At 40.9% G+C, this 14020-nt stretch overlaps 1 protein-coding gene across 2 annotated transcripts in view; it reads right to left on the reverse strand.

Moving 5' to 3' along the window:
* Positions 1-3262: 3262 nt before the first annotated feature.
* The window catches only part of RPGRIP1L (RPGRIP1 like), a 106360-nt gene continuing 95602 nt past the window's right edge, over positions 3263-14020 (reverse strand). Inside the window, exons 24-26 of one of the 2 annotated variants that reach the window (XM_067471117.1) lie at positions 10969-11053; positions 4416-4549; positions 3263-4073 (exon numbers count right to left, since the gene is read on the reverse strand). In XM_067471117.1, the coding sequence (XP_067327218.1) occupies positions 3961-4073; positions 4416-4549; positions 10969-11053 (332 nt within the window). In that variant the 3' untranslated portion in view covers positions 3263-3960. Of the gene's footprint in view, positions 4074-4415; positions 4550-5244; positions 5300-10968; positions 11054-14020 lie in introns of those variants that run through there. The other variant, XM_067471115.1, reaches the window with a different exon arrangement.

Consider the following 14020-nt stretch of genomic DNA (forward strand, 5'->3'; position numbering starts at 1 on the left):
GCTCTTTAACTACCACTATTCACTTTTTCCGCATAAGCACCAGACAATTGGATACATTTCTGCCAACAATAAACAAGTTTTCTGAAGCCATCACAGAAGAAGTCAACACTTTGTTTCCGCAACCCATCATGCACAGATCTTCCATTAGCAAAGCAAAGCAATAATGTGACTCACACATTCTTGTGAAATGCCAATTATGCTTGAAATTTCTCTCAGTGATACGACGATCATCCTGAATCAATCTATCAAACTTTCGCTTGTGAAACTCGGCGGTTGCAGTCACAGGATGTCCAATTCTTTGTTTGTCACGCAAGTCAGATGTTCCCACCTCAACATCTTTACTTACTCGCCCAACGACACACAGTACTCACATCAACACAATCACCATAAGCAGCTTGCATTTTCTGATTAATCTCCTTTGGGATGACACCTTCTGCTGTCAAGAATTCAATGATTGCACGTTGCTTAAGTCACATTGACCGACCATCTGCACAGGGTTCCATACTTTGCACTTTAACAACACAACCGTTCAATGCTAAGGCTTCCCGCCAAAATGGAAGTGTAGAGGAGAGTCTACTGAACAAGCCAGTACCTGCCACATCCTTTGAGGAGTTACGTAGGTAGAGTTACGTAGGTACTTTTCATTCAACCCTCGTACATCTAGTAAGTAAAGTCTGCTTCCATTCAGTGGAAAGCAGGGAGTGAGGAACCATGCACTCCGGGACTCAATATGTCCCTTCTGAAGTCACAATCTTTTTTCTTTTCAATCATATTTATTGATGTCAGAATGGGTCATTTGCACAACCAGAAAAAACAAGGGAGTTGCTCTTCCCCAAATTTCCTGACCATGTGGAGTCTAACATCAACAAACATGACAGATGACGGTCTGGCATAGGAAGCTCCATGGCTGGTGGAGAGCCACAAAGGTAATGCAGAGTTAATGGAAGTGTTAACATGGTGATGGGTCAAACCATTTGGTCACTGTCCCCAGTTTTAGGAAGTATGAGCTGAATCTGGGGCAGTAACACCCCAGAGTATTCTGCCCAATGTGGAGGTGACCCTTGAAAGATCTGCTATTCCAAGATCTGCTCCAGCTTCTGTAATCTGGCGTTGGTATCATTAATTACTAAAGATGGCACTGGATTTAGCTGTATCTGGGTATTTATTTATCGTGTCATCTGCAACCAGAACATTGTATTACATTTCTAACAGAACAAAACAAACAAACAGATAAAAGAAAAAACACACAAATTTTGCAAGCTTGGTAGCTGATTAAATGTCCTTTGACCAGTATCTGGCCACTTGGAGTGCCTCTGGTGTTGCCGCAAGAAGGTCCTCCATAGTGCATGTGGCAGGGCTCAGGTTGCATTGCAGCAGGTGGTCAGTGGTTTGCTCTTCTCCGCACTCGCAGGTCGTGGATTCCACTTTGTAGCCCCATTTCTTAAGATTGGCTCTGCATCTCGTGGTGCCAGAGCGCAGTCTGTTCAGCGCTTTCCAAGTCGCCCAGTCTTCTGTGTGCCCAGAGGGGAGTCTCTCATCTGGTATCACCCACCCACGGATTGAGGTGCTGGGTTTGAGCCTGCCACTTTTGAACTCTCGCTTGCTGAGGTGTTCCAGCGAGTGTCTCTGTAGATCTAAGAAAACTATTTAACTGGGTAAAGTCCAGTTTCCAGTTACTGTTCTGTTCCTGTTTGAATAGACAATATACTTCTTATCTGGCTTCCTGGTCGATGTGTCCTCCAGGGCTTCCGTGACGAAGTTCCGCAACAGAGTTCAACAAAAGAAACGTTGAGAAAACAAGCTCCGGGCTTGCTTCTTTATAAGGAAGAGATTTTGTTTTGGGTTGCAAAATATTAGGTGAATAATACAAACCTCCTGCTCCGATACCGCAACCCCATTTCTGAAAAGCCACTTTGTTAATCTTGGTGTTGAATCTAGCTGTTTTAAATTACTGTAATGTATAATAACAAGGTTTAATGACAATACAGTGGTGGGGAGCCAAAGAACACGAGGAAGTATGGGCCAAAAAGAACGATGAGCGAAGGAACAAGCGCAAGTGAGAACACAAACATGTTGCCCCCTTTTACTAGGGAATGAATGGAAAGGGATTTGGAACGTTGCTGTCTGCGGTTTCTAGAACGTTCCATAGGAATAAATTGTTGTGAGAACTTGCCGAGTTCGCTCCTCGGAGATCCTGGTCCCTTAAGGTTCGGAATGAAGGAGTGGGAATTTAATGGCAGAATCCAGAGATTTCTGTGGTTAAATATATATTCTGTTGGCCTCTTGATGTACATCAACAAATTAATATTGTATGGCTGCCATTTCAAAGCCTGCTCACGGCAAAGAGACGTATCTAAAGCCATTCGAGCACAGATGGTTCAAACTATATGCAGATATTCATACTTCGGCACTTTTTTTTGCGTTTGGTCTGTTTTCCCCCCTCTGTTCTTTCTGTTGAACTGTAATGAATTGTCTCATAATCTATTCCATCTTCTTGCCATTAGCAGGCTCTGAATGTTCACAAATAGGAGCAAAGAACTCATTTTCCAGAGCTTTAATCACACAAAGAAGGAATGCCTAATTCTCTAAATGAAATGGTCTGTGAGCACTGAAGTGGAGATTTAATATATCACGGCAAATTAGGTAGATTTTAATAAATTACTTATCTTTCTGAATACTTTACATATGCTTGCGAAAGAAATATCGCCTGTTTTGCAAACAGTAGGGAGATACCTCTGCTTATGCCACGCTGTTCAAAGAAACTAAAAAGGCAACAATGAAGTGTATATTCAAAAATAAAATGTTAGCTCCTTCTTATGAATCTCATCTACAGACGTATTTCTTTTTGTAGTGCCGATCCACGGCTCCATTAGAAAAAAAAATCAATTAAATCCTTCGCTACCATTGGCGGAAGGATGGAAAATTGAGTTTCCAGGCTGTTTTCAATCACTGATTATCAGGATACAAATATTCATTGTTTAGATTTGATTTAAGTTTTAAACATTATTTAAGGGAGGGGGGAGCTGGGGGGGGGGGAACCCCGTGGCCGAGCCTTAAGTGTAAGATAAGCTGATCGATCTTTTCAGTTTCATCTCACACTTTGATAGTTATGATTTGAAATATGTAAATCTCTTTTTTCTTACAGATGATAACAACACAAGCACTCTTACCATCAAAACAAAAAGGCGGTTTAAGCCCACACCCTCCCTTCCAACTTGATAATCACAAACAACTGATTATAATGTTCACAGAAGGGCAAAAGTTGTGTGTTTCTTTTTTTATAAAAGCTTGCCGTAATTTAATAAGTCTTGGGACCAGTCTCGTTCTTTATATTTAATTGATAGAAACGGCATGCATCAAAGAAAACGCATACTGAGATTTAATGTGCATAAAATGGATATTAGCATTTTAAAGAGGCAGATTAACACATTAATCCAAGTAATTTTCATATATTGCTTCTAATAAAAGCTTCACAGTATAAAATTCTTAATGAGGCTAATCGCAGGCATTCCATTTAGCGGGGTGATTAGGGATAACATAAAAGTATTTTTAATCAGTTTTCTAAGGCTTAAGATTTATTTTTTTTATTAAAAATTAAAAATTTGACTTGCATTTTTATTATATTTTATGTAAGGCAGAAAAAAATTGTTGAAAATGCAAATAAAGCACATCATTCAATCATGTAGGTATTAATTATTTACAAGCTGGCATCCACTGTGGGTGGGGCTGTAGCCTAAGGGAAGGAGAGAGAAAACATATATATATATACACACACACACATACACACACACACAAAGAGAGAGAGAAGGGAAAATATATAAACTTTAAAGCTGTAAATTGTGCATCTTTTACATATAAATTATACATTAAATAGACTGTAGCATCCCTCTGCCTTGCAGTAGCGACCCAGCACCGGTTACATTAGGAAAAGGCACATCTGTAGGTACAACTGCTCATTTTTCAGGCCTCCGGGCTGTTTCTTAGTTCCTTGTGGATGGAGCGCAGAGCATTGAGGGCCTCCACTGTTACTTTGAGCTTTCCAATTACCGTTCCATCTTCTGGCGAATCGAAAACTAGAAAAGAAACACAAGGGAAGTGGTGGCGGTGGGGGAAGCAACATCAGTGGCTCCCCAAACCTTTGAGTCAACCTCAACTGATAGGGAAAGGCCTTCCAACACTCATAAAAAGAAGTGGGAAGAGTCACAGAACTATCTGCATTTCCTGGGTGTGAGGTCTGATTACACCTGATAGTGGCAGTTGGCTTTGATCTGGAGACCTTGTGCTGATCTCCATCAATCTATGTTGACACCCTTGGATACTACTGTGTCGAGACACTGCAGTGCTACCCTTGCCTTAAGAAAGGAATGACAGCTGGCAGCAAAATATATGGGATGGAAAAACCATCCTGAACCCACCTTTGATGTCTTGTTCAATCATGTCTTGCCTGTTCTGAAATATCTCACTCAGACGAACGTATGCAAAGCCAATATCTTCACACTCAAGGTCTTGTTCATCTTCAGGAGGGTCACTGACCACAGTGAATCGTAAGCTGAGATGTGGTTTGAGGTGGCCATGGGGAGAAACATAGCATACATCGATCTCAGAGTGAAACCAAATATTATGTTGCTTACACTTAAAAAAGCAACTTCATATTATATCCTTTATCCTCTTAGAATCATAGAATCAAAGAGTTGGAAGAGACCTCATGGGCCATCCAGTCCAACCCCCTGCCAAGAAGCAGGAATATTGCATTCAAATCACCCCTGACAAATGGCCATCCAGCCTCTGCTTAAAAGCTTCCAAAGAAGGAGCCTCCACCATACTCAGGGGCAGAGAGTTCTACTGCTGAACGGCTCTCAGAGTCAGGAAGTTCTTCCTCTTAGTAGACTACAAGTTCAACATGAGTCAACAGTGCGATGTTGTGACCAAAGAAACCAATGCAATGTTGATTGCATCTTCAGGAGGGTCACTGGCCATAGTGAAGGTCACTTCACTGGAGGGTCACTGACCATAGTGAATCATAAGCTGAGATGTGGTTTGAGGTGACCATGGGGAGACACATAGCATACATCGATCTTATAGTGAAACCAAAGATTACGTTGCTTACACTTTTTTTTAAAAAAAAGCAACTTCATATTATATCCTTTATTCTCTTAGTAGACCACAAGTTCAACATGAGTCAACAGTGTGACGTTGTGACCAAAGAAACTAATGCAATGCTGGTTGTATCTTCAGGAGGGTCACTGATCATAGTGAGGGTCACTTCACTGGAGGGTCACTGACCATAGTGAATCGTAAGCTGAGATATGGTTTGAGGTGGCCATGGGGAGAAACATAGCATACATCGATCTCAGAATGAAACCAAAGATTATGTTGCTTACACTTTAAAAAAAAAAGCAACTTCATATTATATCCTTTATTCTCTTAGTAGACCACAAGTTCAACATGAGTCAACAGTGTGACGTTGTGACCAAAGAAACCAATGCAATGTTGGTTGCATCTTCAGGAAGGTCACTGACCATAGTGAGGGTCACTTCACTGGAGGGTCACTGACCATAGTGAATCATAAGCTGAGATGTGGTTTGAGGTGGCCATGGGGAGAAACATAGCATACATCGATCTCAGAGTGAAACCAAAGATTATGTTGCTTACACTTAAAAAAAAAAAAAGCAACTTCATATTATATCCTTTATTCTCTTAGTAGACCACAAGTTCAACACGAGTCAACAGTGTGATGTTGTGGCCAAAGAAACCAATGCAATGTTGGGCTGCATCAACAACAGTATAATATCCAAATCAAGAGAAATAGTAATGGCACTCTATTCTGCTTTGGTCAGAGCTGCCTTGGAATATTGTGTCCAATTCTTGGGTGTAAAAAAAGGTTAGATTTGATCAATGGAGGTTCATTGTGCCATTGAATATGGGAATCTCTCCAACTTTCCATGAATATATATTATCCTGAAGCAGATGTTTCAAACATGTACATAAAATATATAAAATGAGTTGTACGCATTCCTCAAAGCTTATTCAGAAAGCAGCTTAGTAATAATGCTAAAAGGCATTGCTCAAGTTTTGCCAATAAAGCTATTTGTTTAAGTACAAAGAACTAGAATGAAGTATGCTTTTGAAAGTTGTGGTTCCCTCTTGTGCTAAAATACAGCATGGAAGGGTAAAATTTAAATGTACATTATCCTTTAATGAGCAGACAAATAACCCACTTCCCACTACTATGCCCTGACATGTTGGCCTGTATGTGTTTACTTGAAAAGAGGGAAGGGCCCAAAAGATGGAGACACATGCAAGTGATTACTTTCCTTGGCACCTGAGCCAACTCCACAATTGGGAAGGTCTCGCCAGACCATGGAATGTTGGCTTTAGCAGGTTGTCAAGTATGTTTTGCTTGACAAAAAAAATAAAGTAAAATAAAGACTATAAAAATATCAATGTCAAAGAGAATTCCACAGTGTGATGCTGCAGAGGAAGCTTCAGAGAATCATTAAGTTAGAAGTGACATAGAATGTTTTTTGTTCAATTCTGAACTTCTTTCAGATGTCTTTCAATTTCAAGGAAGCTTGTGGGGCCACCAACAATGGTGGTGGCAGAAAGATGAGAGACAAAATACAACCATAATAAGATTTAAAATGTCTATTGTTAATAGTAAAGCATTAGGATCAACCACTGGGAAGACCCAGATTGGTTTCAGCATTTATAGTCTTCCTGAAATAAACAACGGCTTCCGTTGATCTAGTAAATAATACAGCAACTTGTCTTGATTTGGGATAGGGCCAACTTAGCATTTAAGAGCTCTCACTTGAAGTACTGATATGTTCACCATAATACAGTAGGATATTAGGATGGTTTAAAGTGAATAGATCATTGATCAATCCATCCCAGGACTATCTATTCTGACTGTTTGGGCTCTCCAGATTTATTCCCTATCCAGTTAAACGTATGTTTTTAACTGGAAGTGTTAGGAATTGAACTTGAATGGAAACATGCGCTCAACATGTAGCTGACATATCTCCAATGCATGTTGGCAAGGACATAGAAGAAGTAAGAGTGATCATGAGCGTCTAGCCATCAAATCTCATCAAGATTAGTTGAAGGAACTAGATGAGTTCACCCTTAAGAGAAACAAGTGGAAGTGACAGAAAATGTAAACTATTGTCACATATTTCAGATGTCAGTCATAAGAAGTGAAACCCACTCTCAGCAAATTAAGTACAGTGATTTTTTTTTACTCCAGTTGGTATATTAAATTGATCATTTATTTATTTTTCTGATTATACACTGCCTTTCAAATGGATCTGGGAGAAGGGGATATAATCATGAGCATATGTAGGAAATGCCTCTGACACATGCCTAAAATTATGTTCCATTAAAAAACATGAGATTTAAGCACAACTAACTATTTTGGGCTGGGAGGGAAGGGAATCCGCTACCCAATAAAGATATAGACTTCTCTTGGACATTTTCAGATGGGTGATGGAGACAAATTAATAGTAGAATGCTAGAAAATGGATGTTTGTTTTCATGCATGGGCTTTGACTTGATGGACTCCGCAAAGGGGAGATTTTGATTGAATATTGGAAGGTACTTCTTGACAAGAGAGAGCAGTTTGGCAATGGAACCAACTGCTCAGAGAAGTGGTGAGTTTTTCCTCCCATGGATGTCTTCAAAAAGATGTTGGATAGCTACCTGCTGGAGATCCTGCATCAAGAAGGGTGTCGGAAATGATGGCTCATTCTTCTTTATGATTTTGACACTTGCTACATGTGTGAGACTCAGGACTTTGTCACATTAACAACTAGAATGCAGGGGAAAGTGGAGGGAACAGTCTTAATTTGTTCCCTACCATTTTTCCCCATCTTCTAGATCAGTGGTTCTCAACCTGTGGTCCGCAGACCTCCAGTGGTCCCCAAGAACTAAAATATGGTCCATGGCCTCTCCGTTACTACACTGTGGCAACAAGAACAACTGGTCTCGCAAAACCCTGTTATATTGCCAAAGCAACAGGGATGTCAGGAGGGGAGAGGCTGACTTCCCACAAAAGGCACAACAACAAGCCTCTGACTGCTGCTTCTCCACCTCCCTCCCCCTGAGCGGAGCCATTGCATGTCACGCCTGAAAGCGGTGGTGCTTTGGTGTCTTCATTTTTAGGCCTGTTCCTGGGGTTACTTGGGGTGCTGATTCAGAAAATAGCATTGGATAGACCACGTCAGCTCTTGATTATTAAATATGGTTTTCTGTGGGAGAGCAGATGGTGACTACTGGATGGTATATGTTCTGTATCAGAAACTAGAGTTGATGTCATCTGTCCAATGCAATTTTCTGAATCAGCACCCCAAATAACCAAACTGAATCTAAAGTTGACCAAAAACTGATTCATAATCCTTTTGGTATTAATGCTGGAGAGTGGTCCCTGGTCAAAGTGGTCCCCGGTAAACCTTTTGGTACTAATGCTGGAGAGTGGTCCATGGTCAAAGGGCTCCCTGTACGAAGCGGTCCATGGTCAAGCGTCTCTAGTCAAAAAAGGTAGGGAACCACTGTTCTAGATAGCCAGCCATTCCTCGTCCTTCTCCGTGTTTCCCCTGCTTCCTCCGCATTTTATTTGAGTCACAAGTCGGGTAACACTCCTGAAAACAGAGTCTTCTGTCCATTTTAACACACTGACAACATGGATTCCCCTGGGCAGCCACTGAAAGTGGCCATGCGTCATGAAATAGCTTCCTTAGGATTTCCATTTTGCCAGAGTGTTAAAACGGAGAGGAGATGGAAAGTGGACTATGTAAGATGAAGTCGTCAGGGCCCACTGAATTCAAAGAGAATGATATAATGTTTTCAGCTCTTTAACCTATGGAATTAGAACTCCAAAATGTTGTGTCGTTGCTAAATCTATGCTCTATAGCACTACAGTGTGTGAACCTGCAAGGAATTTCAACTTTGCCTAAGTCACTAGCCTTTGGTACGTCCTACAAAACAATGGCCTGTGCCACAGAATATAGCACCGTTGGGAAATATGTAACTTTATTTGTGGCTTTGCTAGCACCAGCATGTTATCCATCTTACTAATGTATGCAGTAAATCTGGAAGTCTTTTGCTTGTTTGCTGAAATGAGAAAAGGAAAAAAATGTTTCTGAACATCAAAGTGCTTTAGATGTGATACGTGCCTGCTCTTAAGGGATCACTTTATGGAACTTCCTGTCGGATTCCATTAAAAATTGTGAAACCGGCCAACGCATGAAGCTCAATTTTAAAGGAAAATGGAGGAAACAGAGATTACGGTCTTATTGCCAAGAACTACCCTCAGGTCTGCAAAGCTTATTTGTAAATATGTGGCTAACTGAAGAGTGTGAAAAGCTGATTGGCAGCTTTTACACTTTTCATTGAATCAGCAGCCATTCGAGTTGAGATTAAAAGGGCATGGATCTTAAAATCAAAAAGTACTCTCCATGAATTTGGGGGAAGAGTTATGCAGCTTATCCAAAGTCCCTTCATTGTCAAAAGTATTTATTGATCTGCCCATTCTGCACCAACTGACGCTCTGGGCCAGAGTGAAGAGAGAGGAGGCCAGGGGACAGTTCCATCTTGTCTCCTGCACATGTCATCAGTTGGGGACCTCTCTCCTCAGCACCAACTGCCGCTCTGGGCCGCTCTGGGCCAGAGTGAAGAGAGAGGGGGTCAGGGGACAGTTCCATCTTGTCTCCTGCATGTGTCATCAATTGGGGACCCCTCTCCCCAGCACCAATTGCTGCTTTGGGCCAGAGTGAAGAGAGAGGGGGCCAGGGGACAGTTTCATCTTGTCTCCTGCATATGTCATCAATTGGGGACCCCTCTCCCCAGCACCAATTGCTGCTTTGGGCCAGAGTGAAGAGAGAGGGGGTCAGGAAGACAGTTCCATCTTGTCTCCTGCATGTGTCATCGATTGGGGACCCCTCTCCCCAGCACCAATTGCTGCTTTGGGCCAGAGTGAAGAGAGAGGGGGCCAGGGGACAGTTCCATCTTGTCTCCTGCATATGTCATCAATTGGGGACCCCTCTCCCCAGCACCAATTGCTGCTTTGGGCCAGAGTGAAGAGAGAGGGGGCTAGGGGACAGTTCCATCTTGTCTCCTGCATATGTCATCAATTGGGGACCCCTCCCCACAGCACCAACTGCCGCTCTGGGCCAGAGTGAAGACAGAGGGGGGCAGAAGACAGTTCCACCTTGTCTCCTGTGCTATTCTAATAATATAACACAATGTAATATAATATATTGTATATAGATATAATATTTATAATATTATAATGTAATGCAATATAATATTACTAATAATATGATATTATAATTATATATTTATATTACATGTAATATTACTAATATTATAATATAATGATATAGTACAATATAGTAATATTTAATACTGATATTGTACTAAGCTAATAATATCATATATTGTATGTGTATATATATATGTGTGTGTGTGTGTGTGTGTATATATCTTGTAAGCTGCTCTGAGTCCCCTTCGGGTGAGAATGGAGGCATATAAATGCCGTAAATAAAATAAATAAATAATAAATTCTAAAAACAGACAAACATGCAGAAGCTTCCAGAGGTTCAATGCTATTTCATCCCGCCTGCATTTTTGGAAAGTGCTTGCACAACCTTGTTCTACTTAGGTAAAACAAAATAGGAAATATCTGTTGCTGTAAAAAAAAAATCATTAAAGTCATGTGATCTTCAAACAAACATGGGAGAATACAAAACAAACTCCCTTCTATAGGGAGGATGTTTGCATATGGAAATACAAATTGATAATGCTGATACCTACTGTTGGATCTACTTACTTTTGCGAAAGAACTGGCAAGCTTTCAATTATTTATGCATTCATTTATTCATTATCCTCCCCCTTCAGATCCAATTATAAATTAATTTGCATGGTAAGGAGCGTCAGTCAAAGTGTCCTGACGTACTTAGCTTCTAAACGTACCTTCCAGGGCTGGGCTCAGTTCCCCGAAGCATGGTTTTGAGGACATCTCGCCTTGCTTTGTTGTTTGCTTGATCCAGGTGCATGACTGCAAAGAGAAGTCTATAAGAAATGGCTGGTTCCAACTGGCCACAAGCAAATACCGTGAAGACATTTGCTTTGTGAATCACTGATTTTCAAAGCGACTTCCTTGTGTTTGGATTTGAGTCAGGGGTAAATATTAGCTTCTCATTTCCAAGAGGGAGCTGTGGTAGTCTGTTGCAGCAAAAGCAATAAAGAGTCAATTTAAATCTTATTTATTACTTGCTGTCCCCTGCCATGCATTGCTGTGGCCCAGTCTGTGTATTTGTGTTTTGTGTGTGTATATATTTGTGTATATCAATATAAATAAAAATGTAATGTTTTTAATGCAATGGGCTACGAACACTCACACAATCTATATAAATAAATATGTAATGGGATTTGTGGGATTAGCATAACTCAAAAACCACTGGATGAATCGAGACCAAATTTGGACACAATATACCTATCAGGTCAACGAGTGACCATCACTCCTAAAAACACTGAAAAACAGTCTAAGACACTCTCAGAACTTTCCTCCAATACCACAGTTCAAAATAGTAATAGTAATAGTAATAATAATAGTAATAATAATAATAATAATAAAGTTGAAGGTTGTTAAAAGTTTGATCATTGGGGCACTTAGGACATTGTGTTCTTCTGATTATGGACATATTCCCAGCTCATTTTTTTAAGTTTTGCCTCTAAAGTGTGTGAACAGGCCTACTTTTAAAAGGACCTGTTCATTATTTAAGCCTAAACATACCATATTTAGGCAGGGGGAGGAGAAAAGAAGGTAATGGGAGGATGGGGATGGAGGAATGGTCTCTTTCAGTATTTCCTAAAAGGATATCAAACACCAGAACTGAAGTGGGAACCGTGATCCAATTGTCATATTGCTGGCAGCTTTATGCCGCACACTGTCGGAAAAGATACGGGCAGCATCTCCGAATGCCACACAGCTGTCATTTCCTGTTAATGGCCCTGGCAGTCAGGCCTGTAAAAGCCAGTGGCTTTTATTGCTTTGCAATGGAAGGGATTTACGGTGGTTTCTTTCACCCTGGTGAAAGCCCGTGATAGCGATAATGTATGGCAGAGCGCTTGTCCTTTCTGACAGCCCCTGTAATTTAATCCTCCTCTCCTGCCACAACAGGCAATAAGAGAGACTTTGAGAGCAGCCGTGTTGCGAAGGCTACAGCCTGACATTTATCCATCTGTATTTAAACACACATGCGTCGTGCATCTGATGAAGAGGGCCAGAGCCCCATGGAAGCTGACACCGTAATAGCTGTATTTGTCGTTCAGAAACCACAGGATTTCACATTCTCTGCAGTGCAACAGACTAAGATGGTTACGTAATTTGGAAATGAACCCCATTTCATGTTACAGTGTGGATGCCATCATGCTGGAGCCTTTTCCACCCAGTGTTACAACCACATACATAAGAGTCACAATGAAAGTATTGCATTGTCGAAGGCTTTCATGGTTGGAATCACTGGGTTGTTGTAGATTTTTTCTGGCTATATGGCCATGTTCTTGAGGCATTCTCTCCTGACATTTTGTCTGCATCTATGGCAAGCATCCTCAGAGGTTGTGAGACCTCACAACTTCTGAGGATGCTTGCCATAGATGCAGGTGAAACATCAGGTAAGAATGCCTTTAGAACATGGCCATATAGCCCAAAAAACCCTACACCAACCAAAGTATTGCATTATCACTGTCAGCTGGACTCAACACAAATATATTGCAGTGGGGATCAATGACACAATCACTTCAGGCTACTGTTGTTGTTATTGCTGTTATTCTTTTTAGTCCCTACCCGCCTCTCCCTATGGATCGAGATGGGGAACAGCAACATTTTACCATACAACATGAACCATCAGTTAAAAAAATAATACATATTGATCTATAAGGAGCTTGCAAGCCACTTTGGTCTCAATCTAAGACAGTGATTCTCAACCTTTCTAATGTCGTGACCCTTTAATACAGTTCCTCATGTTATGGTGACCCCCAACCATAAAATTATTTTCATTCTTAACTGTAATTTTGCTACTGTTATGAATCGTAATATAAATACCTGATATGCAGGATGTATTTTCATTCACTGGACCAAATTTGGGATAAGCCCAAATTTCAATACTGGTGGAGTTGGGGGTATTGATTTTGTCATTTGGGAGTTGTAGTTGCTGGGATTTATAGTTAACCTACAATCAAAGAACATTCCGAACTTCACCAATGATGGAATTGAACCAAATTGGCACACAGAACTTCCATAACCAATAGAAAATACTGGAGGGTTTGGTGGACATTCACCTTGAGTTTTGGAGTTGTAGTTCACCTACATCCAGAGAGCATTGTGATGGATCTGGACCAAACTTGGCACGAATACTCAGAACACTGGTGTAGTTTGGGGAAAATAGACCTTGACATTTGGGGATTGTAGTTGCTTGAATTTATAGTTCACCTACAATCAAAGGGTATTCTGATCCCCACCAACGACAGAATTGGGTCCAACTTCCCACACAGAACTCCCATGACCAATAGAAAATACTGTGTTTTCCTGATGGTCTATGGTGACCCCTTTGACACCCTCTCGCAACCCCCCCCCCCAGGGGTCCCAACCCCCAGGTTGAAAAACGCTGCTCTAAGAGATAACAGCAGGATATAAATAAATATGAGGATAACAATAATAATATTTCCAGTGTGAATCCTGCCTCTGTCAAGAACTGATCTGGTTGATCTAACTAAGTCTCATTCTCCTGGTATGGAATATTAGGACAGTCATTCTGATTTACTTTATAAGGTGTTTTTCAAAGGATGAGTTAATAATTACTGAATATTTGACATTCTATACAAATACTGAGAGGCAGCATGGTGCAATGGCATGAATGTAGGGATATGACATAAATCAGAAGGAAGGATACACAACAAGACAAATATTGTGAGACAGAAGTTTGTGTGTTGGTCTAGGACTCCAGGTGACAGGGTTTAGAAC

This window comes from Anolis sagrei, chromosome 8 (assembly GCF_037176765.1).
Source record: "Anolis sagrei isolate rAnoSag1 chromosome 8, rAnoSag1.mat, whole genome shotgun sequence".
NCBI lineage: Eukaryota > Metazoa > Chordata > Lepidosauria > Squamata > Dactyloidae > Anolis > Anolis sagrei.